Genomic DNA, 24547 nt, shown 5'->3' with positions numbered 1-24547 from the left:
TAATACTTTCACGTTAATTTGAAATCAACAATACAAAAGAAAATATTAATGTCTTCTGTAAAATGTTCACAGCAAAACCACATTTCAACCAATGAAATTTACAGCACATTTGGGCACATGAAATTTGATTTTTAGGAGTTTTGGCTCTCGAAAGATGCACTCCATAGATGAATCGAAATGAGAAGTTATGAAAACAGTGCATGATTAGCTGTCATTATTAAAGGATAAATATCTCTTCTCCGATGTGTCCTTGTGGGCATTTGCTGAAGTACTAAATACAAATACAGGCAATAGAAATGAAATTTCTGGGAAGTGAGATACACACCACAATAGAAGAGAAGAAACTGGGTGAAAAATGAAGACCTATGGAAAGAAATAAAAGTGGACAATTTTAATGAGAGGAAAAAAGTAGATTAAGATATAAAATGTATGAGAGAATGCCAAAACAAATTTTGAAATTACAAGATGGATGGACTTAAATAATACAATGAGAACATTTTATTGTTTCTGTACTTGTGATTGATCAAATAACTTTTCTTATTTCATTTGAATGACCTTTATGTTTCACATAATAAAATTATATGGTAAATTATTAAAATACATACTAAATAAACATGTGGTAAATAGTATTTACCTCTCCCCCAGTTCACAATGATTTAGAAGACAGGCTGATAAGATAGGAAGACACAGATACAGGGCTACAGCTAGTATACATACACACAAACAGGAATGGTGCCTTGTGGAAACATGACTTTTCCCTTTGTAATATAAACAATTTGTGCCTTTTCACAGGTCAGACAGGAATATTATAGAAACCATGAAAATTACAGTACAATATTAAAATTCTGAATGTTTCTTTCAAAATACAAGAGTATAGGACTTTCAAAGAACCCAGCTGCATATGTTACAGTATAGGAAAACATCAAAGCCTTAAGTACAGTAGTGTTAGTCTGCACTGAATTGGGTAAACATGTGTATTTTACAGGCCATCATTAACAAGTCTTCAAGTGAATTATTCAGCATCCTAACCAAAGTACATTTAAAAAACTCCCCTTGTGTCACATTTTTAAAGGAAGAACTGAATTTTAAGGAGGAATGATGATCCGCAAAAAACTAACAGTCCTAAATTTTCTGAACAACAAATTTAATGTATAAAAAGGACTAGGTTATGCAAACATTTCAACACGTTACTTTTTAAAAAGTTTTTTTTTTTTTTTTTTTTCAATAACTCTTTGAAGATGCTTTCAATGCTTGTACAAGACTTCAAGAAAACATATAATTCATCACAATGTTTGCCTTTGCCAGTACACATCGAGAGCAGACCCGTTAAGAAATCTGCCTTAATTGTGCATATTTCATTCCTATTTAGATAATTGTTAAAGGATGTCACTTTATTTATAGATGTATGGCATTGTGCTAAATATTCAGAGAAAAATGGCATATATAACTTTTATTAGGAAATTATATGCTCTTCTTGTGAACAGTGCCTTCTCATATAGAATTATACCTTTACTAGGACATTTTATGCTTCTTCTTTTGATCTCGTCTCCTTTCCAGGTCTGTGGTGGGATGAGGTTTCAGTTCTCTGTACGCCAACTAAAAAGAAAGACCAGTCAATTAATCTTTCTTGTGAACAAAAGCTTGCATAGACAATTTCACTGCAGATGTTTTTATGGACATTCTAGAATATACTGCTCTAAATGATGGATATAAAATCTGCCTAGTATGAAAATACTGGGTGATTTATCCTTTGTGGGACTACTCCATGCACAGTTGATCAAGCCCTGCAGTTCTTGTCTTACACGTTTCTTCTCTTTCCCACGCTTGGAAGCTTGGAGGGGGGGGTGGGGGGTGGAGATCAGTATGTGTTCATCTTTAGGAAAGTATGCATGTATTCTTGTTGTAGTGTGTTACTTAAGTGTTCAGTAGGCAAAATACAGAGTATTAAGTAAGTTAATATGGCTCAATTCAGGTATTGTATTCTCTAAAGAAATTTATTTACAATTTGTACATGCGTACAGAATAAACTAATGTTGTACGGAGATTGTTTCGAGAGAGATTCCATGATATTCAACTTGAGTCAAAGTTTGATTCACAGATTGGTAAATATATTTAATAAAACAGGAAGTATTTCTGATAAAAATCATACACAGCCATGTACAGAATATGCAGAAAAAAAGCTGTAGATAACATTGGACATACTCTGGAATGTACCCCTACAAAATCACTTTGACAGCTTTCTCAGCAAATGGGTACTTCCTGTTCTTTTGTTCAAATTGCTACAAAGTTTTTGAAGTTAAAACCCTATTAAATTGCTGCAGCGCAAGAACTGGGTGAACCCGAATCCATGAATAGATTTTGTGAATGGATTTGAATAGTGTGTATGACGGAGAAATTGGCCATTAGCAGTGAGAGAATAAGAGGCCACACTTTTTAAGAAACTATAATTGAGATAGATATGTGCAACTGTTTTGCCATGTATTAACTATGAGGGAGTGTAGTGTCATGACTTCAATCAATCAATACTGATCTGCATTTAGGGCAGTAGTACAGGTGGCAGATTCCCTATCTGTTGTTTTCCTAGCCTTTTCCTAAATGATTTCAAAGAAATTGGAAATTTATTGAACGTCTCCCTTGGTAAGTTATTCCAATCCCTAACTCCCCTTCCTATAAATGAATATTTGCCCCAATTTGTCCTCATGAATTCCAACTTTATCTTCATATTGTGATCTTTCCTACTTTTATAAACGCCACTCAGACTTATTTGTCTACTAATGTCATTCCATGCCATATCTCCGCTGACAGCTCGGAACATACCACTTATTCGAGCAGCTCTTCTTCTTTCTCTCAATTCCTACCAACCCAAACTTTGCAACATTTTTGTAACGCTACTCTTTTGTCGGAAATCACCCAGAACAAATCGAGCTGCTTTTCTTTGGATTTTTTCCAGTTCTTGAATCAGGTAATCCTGGTGAGGGTCCCATACACTGAAACCATACTCTAGTTGGGGTCTTACCAGAGACTTATATGCCCTCTCCTTTACATCCTTACTACAACCCCTAAACACCCTCATAACCATGAGCAGAGATCTGTACCCTTTATTTACAATCCCATTTATGTGATTACCCCAATGAAGATCTTTCCTTATATTAACACCTAGATACTTACAATGATCCCCAAAAGGAACTTTCACCCCATCAACTCAGTAATTAAAACTGAGAGGACTTTTCCTATTTGTGAAACTCACTACCTGACTTTTAACCCCGTTTATCAACATACCATTGCCTGCTGTCCATCTCACAACATTTTCGAGGTCACGTTGCAGTTGCTCACAATCTTGTAACTTATTTATTACTCTATAGAGAATAACATCATCCTCAAAAAGCCTTACCTCCGATTCCACTCCTTTACTCATATCATTTATATATATATAAGAAAACATAAAGGTCCAATAATACTGCCTTGAGGAATTCCCCTCTCAATTATTACAGGGTCAGATAAAGCTTCACCTACTCTAATTCTCTGAGATCTCTTTTCTAGAAATATAGCAACCCATTCAGTCACTCTTTTGTCTAGTCCAATTGCACTCATTTTTGGCAGTAGTCTCCCATGATCCACCCTATCAAATGCTTTAGACAGGTCAATCGCAATACAGTCCATTTGACCTCCAGAATCCAAGATATCTGCAATATCTTGCTGGAATCCTACAAGTTGAGCTTCAGTGGAATAACCTTTCCTAAAACTGAACTGCCTTCTATCGAACCAGTTATTAATTTCACAAACATGTCTAATATAATCAGAAAGCATGCCTTCCCAAAGCTTACATACAATGCACATCAAACTTACTGGCCTGTAATTTTCAGCTTTCACCCTTTCCTTTATACACAGGGCTTACTATAGCAACTCTCCATTCATCTGGTATAGTCCCTCTGACCAAACAATAATCAAACAAGTACTTCAGATATGGTACTATATCCCAACCCATTGTCTTTAGTATATCCCCAGAAATCTGATCAATTCCAGCCACTTTTCTAGTTTTCAACTTTTGTATCTTATTGTAAATGTCATTGTTATCATATGTAAATTTTAATACTTCTTTGGCCTTAGTCTCCTCCTCTATCTGGACATTATCCTTGTAACCAACAATCTTTACATACTGCTGACTGAATACTTCTGCCTTTTGAAGATCCTCACATACACACTCTCCTTGTTCATTTATTATTCCTGGAATGTCCTGACTCTGCAATGGCACATATAGCTTATCTCTCCTTGCTGAAATTCATGAAATATTTAATGATAGTTGTTACTAACAATGTAGTTATTACTACAATGGTGTCCCCATTCAACATCCTGTGATTTTTATCTCTCAGTGGTATTAAAGGAAAAAAGTGTACAAGACAAATTTACACACTTTATACGAACAGAAAAATAACATTTGTGAAGTAATATTCTTGATTTTGCAGAGGGAACTGCAAGGGTAATAATTAATTAATGTTGATATTGTCTGCCTCCATAGCATAACGGTTAGTGTTATTAGCTGCTGTCCATGGAGGACCGGGTTCGATTCCCGGTACTGCCAGGAATTTAAGAATGGCAGGAGGGCTGGCATGTGGTTAAAATGGTACATGCAGCTCTCCTCCATTGGGGGTGTGCCTGAAAAGAGCTCACCACCTTGGGATGAGGACACGAGTTTACTTTACTATAATGATATTTCCATATAATTTCACATTTCTTTGAAGAGATAAAAGAATGGCTGAGAGAGGCAAAGTGTGTACAGATCTGGCAGGCTGGCCCTGATGCTGATGTGGAATTATTTGATAAGATAATCAGCTACGTGGTGAACGGCACAGGAAGGAATATTACTGTAGTGGGTGACCTGAAGTTACCAAGACTAAGACCAGGAGAGAAGGGGATTGAATGAGGAGGGTGGGGTTGAGACACTGGTCATGGTTGACTTAATAGTTAGGCATGTGGAGGAAAGGGAACCAGGGTAGGTAAGGAATTAGGTAAGGAACATGTTGAGGAAAATAGAAGGGAGAAGGGTAAGTAGAAGGTGGTAATTTTCCACGTTGGTACCAATAACATGAGGCAAGCAAGAATAGGTACTAACATAGTTGTGGATGTATGGGATATGGTTACAGCAGAACGGAACAAGATTAAGGAAGCAAAGATTGCTACCAGAGGGATGCTGAGTAGGAAGGGTACTGACTTGAGGGTAATTTTGAAGATTTAAATTAGACTGAGGAGTGGGTATGTAAGAAATTGGGAGTGAGATTTGTAGATACTAATGGGTGGGTAGGAGATAGGGATGTACACTCAGATAACCTTCACTTGAACTGTAATGATATATATATGTTAAGTAGTTTGTTTAGAAGAGTTATAGGGAGGTACATTCAGGGAAAATGGGTAGAGTAGGGAGCAGTGATGACAGTAAAGGAAGCATGAAGTCAAGTCCGGATGACTTAAAATTGTTAGTATTAAACTGTAGAAGTATTGTAAAGAAAGGAATAGAATGAAGTAAATGGACAGACATATATTTACCAGATACTGTAATATGAATTGAATCATGGCTGAGAAGTGATATTATGGATATGGAAATTTTCTCATGGAGCTGGAGTGTTTATTGTAGAGACAAGTTAAGAACGACAGGATGGGGGAGTATTCATATTGGTGAGAGAAGGATCTGGTAAGTCACAAAAGAGTTAAGAATGAGGAATATACTTCAAAAAAAATATTACTAGTGGAATGATACATTCAGTAAACATTGGGATAGCAATGCGAAGAAACCACCACATCGATATTTCACAATATTTAATCCCCCGAAAACGAATTTCATTTAACTAGAAGAACAAGTTGACATTAATTTTAAAACCATTAAATAGAAGAACAGTTATGAAAATTCGCAGACCATTACTAATCTTTAGTGCATTATTAATTTCTCATAGAAGATAAAAAATGTTAAAAGCTAGAAAGCTGAGATTGATAACATTTCTTGGGATGTATTAAAGGCTATGGGTTGGAATATAGTGCCATAACTGAAATACCCTCCTCTGTGAACTATGTGACTTTGCCACAGTGAGGAGGCTTCCGTGCCCAATGAAGCAGGTAGCCGAGCCGTAGGTGCAACCATATCGGATGGGTATCTGTCGAGAGACCAGTCTAACGAATGGTTCATCGAAAGGGCGGTAGCAGCCTTTCAGAAGTTACAAGGGTGGCAGTCTAGATGTTTGACTGATATGGTCTTCTAATCCGAATAGGGGACTATTTTACCTCCGGAATATTTTACCCGGGAGGAACCCATCATCAGCACATCATTCATATGGAGAGATCTGCATGTCCTCAGGAGTTAGTTACGGCTGTAATTTCCCGTTGCTTTCAGTCATGTAGCAGTGTCAACATGGCTAAGCCTTGTTAAGTAATATTAGACGTGTGGTCAAACAAAGTCAGGTGATGTAGGAAATATTAGATTAGGAAATGAAGTCTTTAAGGAAGTAGATAAATATTGTTGCTTGGGTAGTAAAATCACTAATGATGGTAGAGAAGTAAGGAGGACATAAAATGCAGACTAGCACAAGCAAGGAAGGCCTTTCTTAAGACAAGAAATTTGGTCACCTCGAACATTGATATAGGATTTAGAAAGATGTTTTTGAAGACTTTTGTATGGAATTGAAACGTGGATGATAACTAGCTCAGAAAGAAAGAGAATAGAAGCTTTTGAAATGTGGTGTTACAGAAGAATGCTGAAGGTGAGATGGGTAGATAGAATCACGAATGAAGAGATATTGAATCAAAATGGCGAAAGGAGATCGATTTGGTTAAATTTGACCAGAAGAAGAGATAGAATGATAGGGCACATCTTAAAGACACCCAGGACTTATACAGTTGGTTTTTGAGGGAAGTGTAGGTGGTAAGAACGGTGATCTGGTGATCTGTTTGAGAGACATACTGGAGGAAATTACCAAGACTGAAATAGTAGACTGGGCAGAATATTCCCACTCCCCTGTATATATATTGTTATAAATAGGGATGAGAAAGTTAAGGAGATAGGTGCTGAGGGAGAATTAGGGAGATGTACAAGACTGGCAAAATAGAAATGGTCTGAAGAACTCACGGAGAAGCTGAATACTTTGGTTAAGAAAGAGAAATTCCAAATCATTATGAGAGGTATTAATATTGCTGTAGAGGAAAACTATTGGTACATGGCTCTAGAACTAATCAAAAAAACCTATCAAAACTATAGTATGAGAGAAAAGAGGAAAAGGGAGCAAAAAGGGACATGGAGAGGGATGGTATAATAAGGGATACGAAATGAAAAAAAAAGGAAGTGGAAAGAGCCCTAAAACTATTAGCCAAACTAGGGCAGGAGGATAAAAGAGGAGTTTTTCAAGCTAAGAAAACAATATAAAAACGTACTAGGAGTTAGAAGGAAAGAATTGCAAAAGGAACAGATGGAAGCGATAAATAGTGCAGAGAGGGGGTTATTTTAAAGGACTATTAGGGAGAGGGGAATTGGAGATAAGGGAGGATGGGAACGGAGGATTTGGGGGGGAGGTAGATATTTATATTCCAAGTTTAAATAAAGAGATTATGGAAGATGAGATAGTAGGAATATTGGGGAAAGGGGTGGGGGTAAATGGGATACCAAATGTTTCTGGAAAGAGATGGTAAAAAATGAGCAAGTGTTGGAGTGTTTGATGAAGTTCTGCAATAAGGTTTTTGAGTCAGGTAAATTTCTGAAAGAATGACAGAAAGGAGACAAAAACAATCCTAGTAATTATGGGGGCATAACACTGTTAGACTCATTAAGCAAGGTATATACTGGAATTCTAGCAAATAGGCTCAGGGACTGAGCTGAGGAGTACGAAATTCTCTCATTATACCAAAGTGATTTAGGAAAGGGAAGTGGACCATGGATAATATAATGATTGTGAAGACAGTAATAGACAAGCATATTAATAGGAAAGGAGTGAAAGTGTATATAGCAGCAGTGGATTTTGAGAAGGCCTTCGATACTGTGAGCAGGGGAGCGTTATTTGAGAGACTAGGGAGGGTAGGGGTGCCGTACCAGATGCGTAAAGCGATTGAAGCTATGTATGACCAAGTGTACTATTGCATCAGAGTTGAGGATGGGCTAGGGAGTGGTCTTATTGAATCTAAGTTGGGGCTGAAACAAGGAAGCAAATTATCTCCCATTTTATTTTTGTTATTTATAAATGACATATTAAAAGGTCATGGAAGGGACAAGTGGGCCTGCCCAGTGTTAGGTCAGCAGGAAATTCCGGGACTGATTTTTGTGGATGATATTACAGTATCTTGTTGGTGCTGGCAGCTGGAGGCTTAAATACAGTCAACGGTAAGGTGATATCATTTGTGAGAAGTTGGTCTCTACGAATTAACAGTAAAAAGATGAAGGTGATGGTCTGTAAGAAAGGTAGGAATAGATTATCCAAGGAGCAATGGATGATAAAGGGGAGAAAATTGACGTAATTAAAAATTTAGAGAACCTGGGTTTAAAATTTAGCAGTAATGTGAGGTAGGTAGAGTAAACAAAGCAAGCCAAATGGAAAGGCCTAGCTGTACTCTTAGTAATTAAGGTTTTAGAAAGCACATTCCCAAACATAGAGTTTAAGATTCAGAAAATGTTTTTTCAGGCAGTGGTTAAAAGTAGAACATTGTATGGAGGAGAAATTTGGGGTGTGAAGAAATAGTGCAGGTCATTAAATCAATTAGTAAGTACATCAAGATTGTAATGAGTCTCCAATTTTTTACTGCAAATACCTGTGTAAGAAGATTAATGTGTAACGAGTGTATTATGGTAGAAATATTAAAGACAGTTATAAATTATTGCATAAGACTGAATGAGGGAGCTCCTGCAGACTGCATATCAACACCAGATTTCAAGTAAGGATGGAATGTACTGGGTGGATAAGTTGAGAAGCATGCTTGAGTGGATGGGGCTGGGGGAATATTGGGGGAGAGATTGGGTCAACAGAAAAGGTCTGTATTGGAAGATGATGGAAAGGAGGGTAAGGGGGTATGTATACACAAGGCAGAGGCAGAATGCAGGAGTAAATAGTTCCTCTCGATATTTAGTAATGTAACGCAAAAATTTAGTTTAAAGATAGAAAATGTAAACACAAAAACAAGTAGGGGTCTGATGTGGTGGTTGATAAGGATATCTATCTTCTTCTATATATATAAAATAAGAGTTTTGTCTGTACATTGCTCAGAATTTGAAAAGAATGGTATTTCTGTATCGATCATGTCCACAGTAACAAGAAAATGCAGTTTTTACTTTTCCGTAATTTCTGTCTGTCTGTCTATCTGTATGTATGTATGTACACGCATCATGAGAAAACGACTGAAGAGAATTTAATAAAAATTGGTATGTAAAGTCAGGGGGTGAGCCACTACAATCTAGGCTATAAATCATTTTATTCACGCTGAGTGAAATGGTAGTTTCGGGGAAGGCCTAAAATTCAGTTCTCAAATATTTATATTAGTGGTCATATCGATAAATACTACATAACTAAAGTTATATAGAATTAAATTTCTGATCATTTACGTCTTATGCATTTTTACCGTACCGGCTATGATAACACGGATATTAATGAATTTGAATTGTTGTTGCTAAGTCCATATTAACGCCGAGCCCTGACAAAATGGGTAAACAGAATGTAATGAAAATCGGTATATAGAGTCGGGGAATAATAAACTACCATTTCAGCTATAAACAATGTTATTCACCCTAGGTGAAATGGTAGTTTAGTGGAAGGCACCTAAAATTTAATTTTTAAATACCTATGTTCTTGGTCTTATGGAAAAGTACTACATAACAAAAGTTATAGAGAATACAATTTCCGATCATTTGTGTTTTATTCAGTTTTACCTATGACAATGATAAGAGTGGTATTTCAGAACCAGAAGACAATTAATAATGTGAAGGCCTACAACAACGAAAGCGTGTAACATTGATCAACTATAACATTACACTGTAATACTAATGGTAGGCTTAATACACCTCCTATTGAAGGTACATAACCTTTAATTTAAACATGCAAAGCCAATTCAGACTTAGATTAAATAATAAATAGCTTAATACAGTATAGTATGCTATTTCTAATTTTACCAAAGGGCAAATGGATTTAGTGGATTAACTGTCTATGCTAGCATAGTCATTACATTTTTGTTTCTCAGATTTGGTATCTATTTTAACTCTCTTACCACCACTATTAGTATCATGGCTATCAATATTCACAATCATTTCTGGCAACCCCACAGTTCTTGAAGAATGAAGAAAATTTACTTTGCTTATGGACGTACTGAACTGACTTAATTTGAACAGATAGATCTAAACATGTTATGATGAATATGCTCTAATCAATAACTGCTACTACCTGGCACAACAGTCACAACAGACTCGGCCAACAATGAGAGAATGACGCTTCAGTTTGAAATGTTTGAATGCATAATGGTGTTGTCAACATTTAATGAGCAGTATTTTATATTTTTCAAAGTATAATTGCTTAATGATATAATAGGTCTTACAGCTATAACCTTCTTCCTGTAGTGTCTTCTCCATTATTAGAGGTTGGCCACAATCACAGCAAAGTCTGCATTAAGTACAGATGTCTTCACCAGTCTACTCGAATCTTGTCCTGTCTGTAAGTTCCTCAGAGTATTCTTTTGACCGCAACCTCTTTGGCTATCAATTTTTACCATGTCTGATCAATTTTAGTAGGTTGTGCTTATCATTCCTCATAATATGCCTTTCATAATATGTCTTTCTTTTCTTGATTGTGCACACTACCAGTTGTTCCCTCCTCATTTACCTGAGCACAACAGCACTGGAGATGTAGTCAGTCCATGAGACCCATAACATCCTTTGGAAACCCACAACTCGAAAGCATTTATTCCTAATGGTACTACATTTCAGAGTCCATGGTTCAGTGCCGTATAAAAGCACTAAATATACACAGCACTTGATGAAGTTGTGACTTGTCTCCAAGCTGAGTTTTCTGTCACACATTCATTCCTCATTTGCAGAAAGCTAGCATGAGCCATTTATATTTGTACACGGATCTCTAATTTCAGGCCCAAGTCCTCAGTAATCAAGTGCCATGGTATTTAAATCTCCATACTTGTTCACCTTGTTTCCCATAAATGTTAATAAGAATGTGCATGTTACGAGTTCCAGTATGGCCATCACCATTGTCTTGTCAGTGTTAATTCTGAGTCCAAGTCTATCCCCTTCTTCTATGATTCTGTCTACCAGTACCTTCAGTACTGTCAGCCAAGATGACAGTGTCATTTGAGTACCTCAGATTGTTGATCAACCTGCCGTTAACTTTTACTCCATCTTCCACTTCTTGAAGGGAGATAATACACACCCTTTCAGGACTCCTTGTTTGATCCTGGTAGCGCAAGTCTCAGAATTTCCACGGAAGCTTCTTCATGTTCATACAGCTTTTAGACGAATGTATGATCTTCACTATTCATTCCTATTGTGTTAAGAATTTGCATGAGTTTGGAATGTTTGAGGCAATTAAATACTGTACTCAGGCATAATCAATGAAGCAGATAAACACATCTTTACACTGGTCTTGACAATTTTGTAAAAGTGTCATCGGGCAGAACAAGTCCTCACATGTGCCAAAGCCCTTACAGAAACCAACTTGTTTGCCACCTATGTCCAGTTTGGATAGGACACACATTAAGAAAATAGGATGATCCAAAAGAGCTGGCTGGAGAATGTATTGAATGGACAGCTTTCCTGGATGCCCTTTCCTCCACAAGGAGAAATAGGAATTATATTAGATTATATCCAGTTCACATTTTTTAATGAATTATGAAATGTATTATCATTAGAAAGAATTTAAGAACTTGACTCATGAGACTAATGAGTTGAGTGGCATTTGGCATCTTAGGAATGGGGATTAGTACTGATTGAAGCCATTCTTGAGGGATATGTCCTCTCCTGTATACAAAATTAATTAACATGGTTGGTAATCTAATGCTGTTTTCACTAAGTAATTTTAGAATTTCAGGGTGAATATCATCTGGACCTGCTACTCATCCAGTTTTTAATGAAGGTATGACCCTCTACACTTTACTGATCAAAGTTTCAGGGCCAGGCTCTGTAATTATTAGGCTTAATGATGACATTGTTCTTTTTTTTCCCTTCTCCAAATAGAACCTACTTGTCAAATTACAGGTAAGGTAAATTACGTAGTTGACATACTATCCAGTGGGTGGGGAGTAATTATCATCCCTGGTTAAGATGCCTAGTCTATAAGTAGAGAAGGGAGTTTTCTCCACACATACTCACCTTCAAATTGCACACTGGTTCTACAACAATTACTTTATCACCATGTTGTTATGAATTTCTTAATTAAATCTTAATCATAATACTGTAGCTAGTGATTTTTTTAATCTATTCTTTGACACAATGGGTAGAATATTAATGAACTGGAAAGCCCAAGGTTCTACCTCCTACAAGAGGAAGTGATTTAAGAACTTTTTTCACTTTCCAAGTGACTCCTGTTTAAGTAAGCCAGTTCTCCAAAAGAATATGTAATGGGAGGATAAAATGCCATTAGGGTACAGCACTTCTCTCACATTCTGTACCAGAAATCAAGAAAGTGTGGAGCTTTACACAGCAGATTTCTTAATGGCTCATGATTTAGAAAGAGCATTTATTCAGCATCTTTTTCTTTCTTTCTTTTCATTTCATTTTTTGTTCACCTCCGTAACTAACTGGTTAGTGCTATTTGCTTTCATTCTTGGGGACTCAGGTTTGATTTCAGGGTGAATATCATCTGGACGTGGTTAAAATGCTTTTTTTTTTTTTGCTAGTTGCTTTACGTCGCACCGACACAGATAGGTCTTATAGCGAAGATGGGACAGGAAAGGCCTAGGAATGGGAAGGAAGCAGCCATGGCCTTAATTAAGATACAGCCCCAGCATTTGCCTGGTGTGAAAATGGGAAACCACGGAAAACCATTTTCAGGGCTGCCGACAGTGGGATTCGAACCCACTATCATCCGGATGCGAGCTCACAGCTGCGCGCTCCTAACCGCATGGCCAGCTCACCTGGTGTGGTTAAAATGATACATGCAGCTCACCTCCATTTGGGATGTGCCAGAAAAGAGCTGTACCACCTCGGGATGAGGATACGACTTTACTTTTCTTTTACTTTAAATTTCCTTTTTCATTCCCTTAACCACAAGATGCCATTACAGATCATCAAATGTTATGATATATTTGTACATTAACACAAAATGTTACCTTACTAAATTTTGTTTTTCTTCTTTTGTTCTAGTTAACTAATTGTTGACAACAGATCATAACATATTTCTATCCTTTCCACCTCCATCATCCAAAGAGACCAACCAAATATGAATTGAACTTATTCTATAAATATTGTACTTACCAAATCTTCATCATCTGGCACTCTTGATAATAAGTCAAGGACTTCATTATTTGGGACAGTATGAGGCCGAATTAACTTGCGAGCAAACTTATTGACACCCCAAGCCATGATGAGGTACCTCACTGGCACAAAGTATAGCACCACAGCTATGACAGCTAACATGATGATCGCCAGTGTGGTAAGATAGGGCACCGTAAAATTAAAAGTGCTGCAAAACAATCCAAAAGTGTTAAATTTTAGGCTGATATATTAATGAAGATACAATGCAAACTGTAACATATTCATTAGAGAATTTCTTTATCCCTTTAAAAAGTTAAAATGTAATTGTATGAATTCCAAACTACCAGTTTTTGTGGTGGTGGTAATAACTGTTTTAAGAGGAACTACAACTTGTCAACCATCCTCTCTCAGCATTAATTAGAAGAGAGAGAATGAGATCCAATCCTTCAAAGAATAAAGATATCAGCACAAAGGGATGGGTTAGAAAGGCCATGAAAGTAAAGGATCCCCAGGACTTGCAAACCTAATATGAATGGGAATGGAAAAGAACAAAAGTTGACCAAGGAAAGTCAGATAGGAATGAGGAAAGTCAGGAGTGTGGCCACAAGTAAGTGGAAACAATACCACACTCAGTTAGGGGCCCTGTACTTGCCAATCCACACTCCAAAATTTAGCGCTATTAGGGTCTTCCTTTCAATCGCGTCTTTTGAGAGGCAGCAGATACTGTGAATAATTATGTTCTACTGCCCCCACCAAAACCAGTCTATGACAAGGGTTGACATTCACTTTTACAAGATGGTAAGTACTTCTTTGGTAAATCATACTTTAATGGGATATGGATATTATCATCATTATTATTATTATTATTATTGTAAAAAGGGATTTGTAGTGGGCCACAGGATTTATCGTGGACCACAGAGGTAAGGAAGCGCATGGGGGTGAATGGTTGGACAGGGGACCACTTAGAGTAAAAATTACTCCAACAAAAAATGGAAATTGGAAATTTTATTTCTTTCCTCTCTTAAAATCCAGATAGAGTAGTTCAATGATTTAACAAGAAGCAGAAGAAACATAAGAGTTGAAAAATTACGAGAAGAATAACATTTAACAAAGAGCTCGTCAGTTCCAACAATACATTGACAGGTACAAGTTTAATGCGAAGAAACTCCCAGTTAATAATATATATATGGAAGAGTATAATTGCTCCTAACAAGTACAAAAATTATAGAATCTGAACTCCAATTACACAGAGGCTAGCCTCAATAAAGCGATTACGTCGCTTGTTACATTTTCAATTACACTGGTAAAATCAATTGAGTGATGCCATTTCATAGTGTTCATAAACAGTTTGCCCCATGGTGGCCTTATCAATTACAAAATTTCACGAACAGATGAAGCACTGTTCCACAAAGGAAATTAGATGTAGACATGGTTACCTACAAAACCATAATAAATATACAGGGACATATTACCCACCGTACTAGGCCTTAAGAAGGAAAAGCAAAAGGTTACTACAAATACAGGCCATTAACCAAAGGCGATGAGGTGAAACACCAGCACTCCTTAAAAGAATATCTTGGAGATGACAAGAACCTAAGTGGGCTTAAGGCCATATGACAAAGAGGCTAATTCCATGCTAAAAAGGGTGACTCAAAGAGGAACATTTAAAGGCCAAGACTAATTTCCATATTTAAAGGTTGGAAAACTTTAGTCACCCAACACAAAAGTAGAAGGGGAGAGTTCCAAGTGTAACCACTTGTGCTCCCTTACATTAAATTATTTTCCCACTAGGGAATATAAATGGAGTCCGCAGACTGCACAGAAGGTTCTATATTACAGCAAAATTTAAAAGCTTACAAATAATATTTTAAAGAAAACCACTGAAATCTTCCCCTCAGAACACCACGCTAGCACAATCACATATTTAGGTTTATTCTGCCATTACCTGTTAGGCTTGGGCCTTATGCCTCCTGCTTACTCTAACCTCCATCAAGTCGTGCACACAATCACCGGAGAAAATCAGACCAGACGGACCTTATGCTCTCGCCTTAAATAGAGTTCTAGACTATACTGTATTAGAATCCAGAGCATTGATAGGTTAAATTTTCATTCACTAACCTGAGTTCTGATTCGTTTGAAACTTCATTACAGGCATATAATAGGCATATTACATTAGAGGAGGAATCAGGTGAAGAGTTGACAACTTCAGTGCATTAAAAAAAAGGAGCAAAAAGGTTTACCACCTTTAACAAATTAAATTTCTCTGTAGATTAACTGGAACTTATTCCACCAGAGATTGCTAGAAAGTAAATGCCAGAGCCATCTAACCATTGTAGAAGGAAGTTGAACAAAGTCTTAAGAGTTCTTAATCACTGTCATAGATGACCATAGTGGAGAAGGCCCACAATTTAAATAGCCGAGGAAGGTGTAACACTGGTAGAAGTATTATTGTTGTTGTTCCGGGGATTGCGTGCAATACAGGGGTGTAAGAAGGGGTGGGTGCGAATGGGTGGACAGAGGAAAGATGAGAGCAAAATTTAATGATACAGATGTTGATTCCCATAGGGAACCTGAAATATTTGTCCTGAATGTGTAAATTTATAATACCAATATAAATGGTCCATTATTGGACATTATACATTTTCCAACTAACTCATTCCTAGATGCCAGCATTTCACCCCAGTGTGCTAAGTTGGGCCCATCAGTTGGTAAATAGCACACCCACCAAGACGCATGGCTAGTGCATACCGTGGAGGCCACTGCATAGGCTACTTGGAGCCACTGGCAGTGTCAATGCACTATGAGAGACTTTGTCTCTTACCAAAAATTGATGCCTGCCTGGTCATTAGATGATATGTCTTTGAATTATACATTAATGGTTTCCTGAATTTTATAGTAGTTTCTTGGAAAATATGAAAACTATGGTGCTGTGAAGGATTAATGACAGTTGCTATATTATTATAAACAAGTCATTAATATTCTCTAAAGATTGAAGTTTCCTTACACAGTGAATATTTTAAAATTATAAAATTTTATACCTTTTATATGTCTTTTATATATACCATGAAGAACTTTATGTGGAATACAAAACTTCGCCTGCACAAATGCCAACCTCAACTTCCTAGGATCAACAAACCTGTTTTCACAGATGAGGCTCTGTCGACCAAGGAAATTTCTGGAGGAAATGCTGTAATTTCAGCTAGTCCATTAGCTGAGAGGTGGCAGCCCCACCAATGGTCTTCCTTACTTCAGGCTAGCAACCCGTTAGAAGGACATTTTGATTGCTTTCAAGTCTTGCAAAAGGAAAAGATACCAGACGGATATTCAAGAAAAGGTTCACGTTAAGGATAACAAGTGGAAGAAAAATAATATATTTGAGAGTGCTACATGAAATGTACAGGTAATAGCACACAAAGACAATCAACTAGATGACATTCTCTCAATAAAGGACATCAATCTCCAAAATCTCCAAAACAAAATGTAAATTACAAGGCTCAAAAGAAACGGTAAATTACCTACAATTCTATAGTGGGGTCAAACATGAGGATAGAGGCCAAGCGAGAGTCATGATCATGATACATAAAAGACTAAGATCGAGAATAGATAACTTCACTTTCTGAAATGAAAGAATTATTTCGATAAGGCTAAAGCTATCCAGAGGCTGTCTGATGATTATAGGTGTTTATGTCCCAGTAGAGGGATGATTAGAAGACAATGATAGTTTCTATAACAATTTACAGAAAGTAATTAACAAAATTAATAAGCAAGATATGATACTTTTTCTGGGAGATTAAAACGCCAGAGTAGGAAATCGCAAAATTCAGAACAATATAGGAACAAATGGGCAGAAAACTAGTAACGGAAGGAAACTTATTGACTTTGTTCGCTTCAATCAGTTAAAAATAATGAACACCATGTTTCCACATAAAGACAGTCATAAATTCACATGGTCAGCTAGGAATTAGCGATTTATCATTGATCATGTCATCTGCAACTTTTAGATGTTAGAGTATATCAAGGTCTTGAAATGGAAACAGATCATTTCTTAGTAGTTTCACTAGTCCGCATAACGCCAAGATGGATGAATCAACTTATTAGATTAAATTACCACCTAATAGATACTTTATTACATGCCTTTAGCAAAATTATAAAAACACTAACAATCACAGTACATGTTATAAAAAAACTAACAATCACAGTACATGTTAATTGTTAATGTTTTTATGTTTTGTTTTTTTTTTGCTAGTGGCTTTACGTCGCACCGACACAGATAGGTCTTATGGCGACGATGGGATAGTGAAGGGCTAGGAGTGGGAAGGAAGCGGCCGTGGCCTTAATTAAGGTACAGCCCCAGCATTTACCTGGTGTGAAAATGTTTTGCCAAAGGCATGTAATAAAGTACCGATTAGGTGGTAATTTAATCTAATAAGTTGATTTAACTCATCGATATGGTCATGAAGTGGACAGCTTGCAATATGATGCCCCTATGTTATTTCGTGACATTGCAAAATATCAACAGAAAGATCCATTGCTGGCTCCTAGTATGGAAACCCTTTCTTCTGGGGAACATGTTGTCCCTTATGTTCTGAGGAATGGGGTTCTGTGTTGCCCTTCGAGGTATGATCAAAAGATGAAAGTTGTAGTCCTGACTGTTCTTGTGCCCTTGATATTCAAGTATTATCATGAGACCCCATTAGGGGGACATTTAGGCATCTTCAAAACTAGAGAGAAAATTAGAGAAATGTTCATCGGGAAGAGTATGGATGGTGAAATTAGGGTAATGGTTAAAGCTTGTAAATTCTGCTTAGTTAGTAAGCCCACATTGTCCTTTTTCCTTTTATATTTGGTGAAGAAAATTTCAAGCTTTAATGTTCAACTTAGATCTACCAGCAATTCTTAACCGAGGCTAATAGCTTAACACTCATTTCACCCTATGGAGTGCTTATACATAGATTAGATTGGATCCATCCCTCAATCTAAAGGGAACAGGAACAAATTCATTCTTGTGTGTGTAGATGGCTTCATACTGTTTTCATGGCTACAGTATTTATGACTAAGCTGGCTACTACTCAGAACAAAATTTCTTTTAACAAATTAACCTTTTAATTAGAAATATTAAGGTGTACACCTCATAGAATAATGACCATTCCCATTTTACTTACCTTTTATTTGTGTGTATATATATATACTATTTTAATCATATAATGTATATTTTTAATCCACCACTGTAATCACACCATAAGAATCATGATCTATACTTGTCTTTGTTTAATTATTCTCGGCTGATGATGACAGGGAATCTGTCGAAACCGGTACCGAATGTACAAAAGTTGTGATGTTTTAATTGTAATGTAAAACTTTCACACAATATATAGTATTGAAAAGGTGGAACTTATTGTCCTTTCTTTGATGTACTACTCAAGTCTACCATTTCTTGCCTTAATATTAGTTTTGCTTCTTTTGGCCCTTGTCAATATATAATTTCTGATAACGCCACGGTATTCACCTCTAATTTACACTGACTGACAGAGCATACGCAACACCAAGAAGGAGTGGTTCGAAAGGGATGAAAGTTGGGGAAAAAACAGAGACGGCACGGACGAATAATTGATGTTTATTTCAAACCGATATGCTGGTTACACAATGCGCACGGCATCGACTCAGTAGGATGTAGGACCACCGCGAGCGGCGATGCACGCAGAAACACGTCGAGGTACAGAGTCAATAAGAGTGCGGATGGTGTCCTGAGGGATGGTTCTCCATTCTCTGTCAACAATTTGCCACAGTTGGTCATCCGTACGAGGCTGGGGGCAGAGTTTGCAAACGGCGTCCAATGAGATCCCACACGTGTTCGATTGGTGAGAGATCCGGAGAGTACGCTGGCCACGGAAGCATCTGTACACCTCGTAGAGCCTGTTGGGAGATGCGAGCAGTGTGTGGGCAGGCATTATCCTGCTGAAACAGAGCATTGGGCAGCCCCTGAAGGTACGGGAGTGCCACCGGACGCAGCACATGCTGCACGTACCGGTGGGCATTTAACGTGCCTTGAATACGCACTAGAGGTGACGTGGAATCATACGCAATAGCGCCCCAAACCATGATGCCGCGTTGTCTAGCGGTAGGGCGCTCCACAGTTACTGCCGGATTTGACCTTTCTCCACGCCGACGCCACACTCGTCTGCGGTGACTATCACTGACAGAACAGAAGCGTGACTCATCGGAGAACACGACGTTCCGCCATTCCCTCATCCAAGTCGCTCTAGCCCGGCACCATGCCAGGCGTGCACGTCTATGCTGTGGAGTCAATGGTAGTCTTCTGAGCGGACGCCGGGAGTGCAGGCCTCCTTCAACCAATCGATTGGAAATTGTTCTGGTCGATATTGGAACAGCCAGGGTGTCTTGCACATGCTGAAGAATGGCAGTTGACGTGGCGTGCGGGGCTGCCACCGCTTGGCGGCGGATGCGCCGATCCTCGCGTGCTGACGTCACTCGGGCTGCGCCTGGACCCCTCGCACGTGCCACATGTCCCTGCGCCAACCATCTTCGCCACAGGCGCTGCACCGTGGACACATCCCTATGGGTATCGGCTGCGATTTGACGAAGCGACCAACCTGCCCTTCTCAGCCCGATTACCATACCCCTCGTAAAGTCGTCTGTCTGCTGGAAATGCCTCCGTTGACGGCGGCCTGGCATTCTTAGCTATACACGTGTCCTGTGGCACACGACAACACGTTCTACAATGACTGTCGGCTGAGAAATCACGGTACGAAGTGGGCCATTCGCCAACGCCGTGTCCCATTTATCGTTCGCTACGTGCGCAGCACAGCGGCGCATTTACCATCATGAGCATACCTCAGTGATGTCAGTCTACCCTGCAATTGGCATAAAGTTCTGACCACTCCTTCTTGGTGTTGCATTTGCTCTGTCAGTCAGTGTATTTTGCAAATTCTGTTTTTACCTATCCATCTCACATGTAACAATATCAGCCTATTACCGTACCCAAACCATCTCTAGCCCTTTAATGCATGAATTATTTTTCCTTTTATATTTGGTGAAGAAAATTTCAAGCTTTAATGTTCAACTTAGATCTACCAGCAATTCTTAACCGAGGCTAATAGCTTAACACTCTTATGTGATGTGGATTGCCCTAATGGGGTATATACATGATTTTTCACGATTTTACGCTAAGCTTTTAACATTCAAAGACCGAACATTACTGCCTACTGGCCATGGGTATGTATTGCGAGGTGCAAGTATACTTGCACGACCATAGGTTGGTAATGTCTTTGAGGTTAAGCCAGAGGTATTCCTGAAGCCTGTGGTAATGTGACGGGGAGGGCCCACCTAAAATAAACGGTGGTTGGTACGCGTGTATGTTGACGGGGTGGAAGGAGTACCTTTGGTTGTAGAGCTGTTTTGTCATATGTTATGTGTAGAAAAAAACAAGGCATCACTGGTATATGTGTTTAATTGACTGTTGAAGGCAGTTGAAGGTGTGTCGTAAAATTACCCCTGTCCCCAATCTGTATCCATTTATACAGGTGAAAAGTTGCCTGACAGCAATGGTATGCAGTAAAGGGCTAGCTGAGCGTGTTTACCATAATCTTCGGTCTGCCTTAATTGCTCTTCATCATGAAGACCATTCTTGGTGGGGCACTTCCCTGCATTGGCTATCTTTTGCGTTCAACTCGGCAGCACACGAGTCACACAAGTTTTTCACCAGCCTCTCTTATGTTTAAGTTCGTTCCTTATACTCCGTTGTTCATTTTATGGTCAATCAATGAGATTTTTCCAGAGACAATAGACCACGATAATACCAGGGATCTGTGGAGAATGGTCAAAAGTAACCTTAAAGCTTCTCATAAGAAAGTGAAAGAGAGATATGATCGTGGACGGAGACCCACCAAAAAAGGTTGGAGACAAGTCATGGTAAAAAATTTCATTCCTGCACGCAAACTTGCCCCGAGATTTCATGGACCGTGTATTATTATGGATTTCTTAATGCGGGTCACCCTCTTGGTGAGTAACCCCATCAAAGAGAGGACTTTTAAGGTTCATCTCTCACAAGTAAAACCTCTATGAAATCAGTATTTTTCAGTATAGGCCACAAAGTGAGGGCATTGCTAAGTTAATTATATTTCTTTCCTTAGCAGCTTAGCACCTTAGAATCTTTTCTCTTTTCTTTCCCATCTGCCATTACCTTGTCCCTACCTCCAAGCCTGAGCCTGGATTTCAGTCACTCGTCCTCCATGCCGTCAAACCTTACCTACACCACCAACAAAAACAAACTCTCCCCATAAAACAGTTACTGTTTCCCAGGAATTATTGTTGCAGTTCCCTAATGTCATCTGAGGCCATGTAGCAACAACTGGCGAGAGGTGCCAGCGCGGAGTAAGGGCCCACCTTGTTCCGGCCCAGTCTCCTCCACTACGGCAAACTTGGGTACCATTATTAGTGGCAATGGCTGGGATGCAGTTCCACAACCGCCCACTTCATCATTTGGCAGAACTTCAATATTTGGTCTGTAGCGACCATCACCATGGCTACCCCTCTCAAGGTAGCGGGAAAAACATATCTGAGAATACTTGGGGAGTCCAGGGGACCCCACCCTGGCATCCTCAGTGGCGGCCAAACTTGCCGTCAACCTTGGGCATAACTAACCGGACTTCCACGACTTCATAAATTACATCAAGAATTATTTTCTTCAAAATACCTTGTGAATGAACTCTCCATCAAGAAATTTTCTGACTTCAATCTCTAAATTTCAAATTTTCTAAAAATGCAAATTCCAAAACTGTATCAACTCTGGACGAACTTTAGGGGGTGGAGGTCTGTACCGGAAGTACAGCTACAGGGTACATTTAAACCAAGTGCCTTTTAGAAGGCCATCTGTAATACAAACAGTGAACTGTCTATCAGAAGAAGTTCCGAACTTTATCTTCAGACGTCTCTACTATCGACTTACATGCCCCCTATGGTGGGGGATGAACAATTAATTTTCAACGAAATTTGTAGTTTATGGTTCACAGAACTGAAATGTTTGTAGATTGTTTTTGTGTTCTAAAGTTACTAGCACTGCTATCCCTTCCTTCTTCATCAAATTTATGAATCAATCAGACATTTTGGATATTTATTAAATTAGCCAATCAAAATTGAGGGCTTTGGCCCAGAGAGTTCTGGAACCTCCCTCTCTGCTATAAAAGCTGGGACCTTTTGGGCCATGTTGTCTTTTCCATCCATCCAGTCAAGAGGTTTAGAGTGTGTTCGTAGCAGAGGCAGAAGGAAAGCCCTGCCCGCTGGCGGAAGGCCCACCAGTTTAATGTAATGGCAGACATCTTTTAATCATGTGATATTCTTAGAAAGCTGAATTGAGGGGAAGGTTTCAAAATTCATTCTTAATGTAAATCTATCATCTTTTCAATGTAAATTTTCAAGCTAGTCTAAGGACATTATTCAGACTTGTGTTAACCCTCTTTTAATTCCCATTCAACTTGGTATTGGGGTGACTAAGATTTTGTAAAATTTAAACTTTATCTCTCCTTTAGGAACTTAAATTTTCTCCATCTAGTCACCTCTGTAGTAGAGGCTTAGCCTCTGTAATTTTGGGCCATAAACCCACGTAGGGTTTTAAGTATTTTAGAGTGTATTTTCTAAGGAGTGCTAGTGTTCACCTCCTAGTGTTTTGATTTACGGCCAATACCTTAAACATTTTCTTTTTTCACTAAGGCCATGTAGAATAGGGACTTTGGCCTCTGTTAAACGTTTAACTATTCCTATTTAAGTGTAAATCAGACTGTCGAGCGGGTAAGAGAGTGAAAACTGTTTGCATTGATTTAGTGTTAAAATTTAAAATGTGCCTTGGGGAGGCTTGATTGTTATAAGTTTGGAGAGTAGTTTCCTAGAGAATTAACTGAATGGAAGAGTGGTGCTCTTTTGAACATTTGTAACTTTGGAGCTTCAAGCTCACTTTTGTACATGAAGTCAAATCATTATTGTTACAAGAGTTGACAAGCTCACCTTGTCTATCCAATTGTTATTTGGTGTTGTTCATCAAGTCTTACATTCAGAGAGAAAAAAAAAGGAAAGAAATAGAATTCAAAATTTTAGAGTTTTAAATTAAGCTTTGATCTTTTCTCTGTCCACCCATTCACACCTGCACCTTCCTACACCTCTGTGCTCCATGGAAACCCTGTAACAAGTATTATTATTATTACTATTGTTCCAGGAATTCTGTGAAAAGCAGAGGTGTAAGAAGGTGCGGACATGAATGGGTGGATAGAGAAAAGATCAAACTTTAATTTCAAACTCTAAAATTTGAAATGTTATTTCTTTCCTAGGTTTTTCCTTTTCAGATTTAAACTTTATTAAAAAATAACACATAATCATTGGAAATACATAAGGAGAGCTCTACAGCTCTAGATACAATAATTATTTGAAATCAGGTACAGTAAGAGTTGAGATAGACAGCTCAAATGTTACACCATTCCCAAGAGCACAATTGCTTCAATTAATTACAAGAAAGGAGACGGGGCTCCAAAATTTACAACATAAGAAAGAGCGCCTGTGCTCCACACAATTATTCTCTAGAGCAACAACCCGTAAACCCCCTAACACCGCATTATTAGAATTAGAAGATCATCCCGCAATTATAACAGTATACACTCCTAAACTCATACATTAAAAAAAAAATAAAAAAAATAAATTAAAAAAAACCCAGGTTAAAAGTAAACAAAGTAGTTATAAAAGGGTAAATCATCCAAGTTATTAAAGCTAAAAACAATCTAAAAATAGGAGAAAACTATTCTCCAAAATTTACAAGATCCGGGCCTCTTAAAGGCACAATCTACATTTTACAAGAAACAAACCGTAGTCACTGTCTTTTCTGCTCAATTGTCTGAGTTACATTTAAATAAGAGAAGTTAACTTTAACAGAGGCAATAAGTGCCATTCTACACGGCCTTAGTAAAAAGAAAAGGTTGAAGTTATTGGCCATAAATCAAAATGTTAGGAGGCAGACAATAGCACTCCTTCAAAATTCACAGGAACATAATTAAAAACCCTATGTGGGCTTATGGCCTGACTTTACAGAGGCTAAGCCTACACTACGGAGGTGAC

The 24547-nt window shown here is 38.2% G+C and overlaps 1 protein-coding gene across 3 annotated transcripts in view; it reads right to left on the bottom strand.

Annotated features, from left to right (window-relative positions):
- Positions 1 to 1177: 1177 nt before the first annotated feature.
- The window catches only part of Mctp (multiple C2 domain and transmembrane region protein), a 1410470-nt gene continuing 1387100 nt past the window's right edge, over positions 1178 to 24547 (bottom strand). For all 3 annotated transcript variants that reach the window (XM_068227784.1, XM_067148395.2, XM_067148396.2), the window contains 2 exons: positions 13433 to 13640; positions 1178 to 1596 (listed from right to left, as the gene is read on the bottom strand). In XM_068227784.1, coding sequence (XP_068083885.1) covers positions 1513 to 1596; positions 13433 to 13640 — 292 coding nt within the window. In that variant the 3' untranslated portion in view covers positions 1178 to 1512. The remainder of the gene's footprint in view (positions 1597 to 13432; positions 13641 to 24547) is intronic.

This window comes from Anabrus simplex, chromosome 5 (assembly GCF_040414725.1).
Source record: "Anabrus simplex isolate iqAnaSimp1 chromosome 5, ASM4041472v1, whole genome shotgun sequence".
Lineage (NCBI taxonomy): Eukaryota > Metazoa > Arthropoda > Insecta > Orthoptera > Tettigoniidae > Anabrus > Anabrus simplex.
The sequence above is the reverse complement of the archived record's forward strand: the minus strand, read 5'-3'. Positions and strand labels throughout refer to the sequence as shown.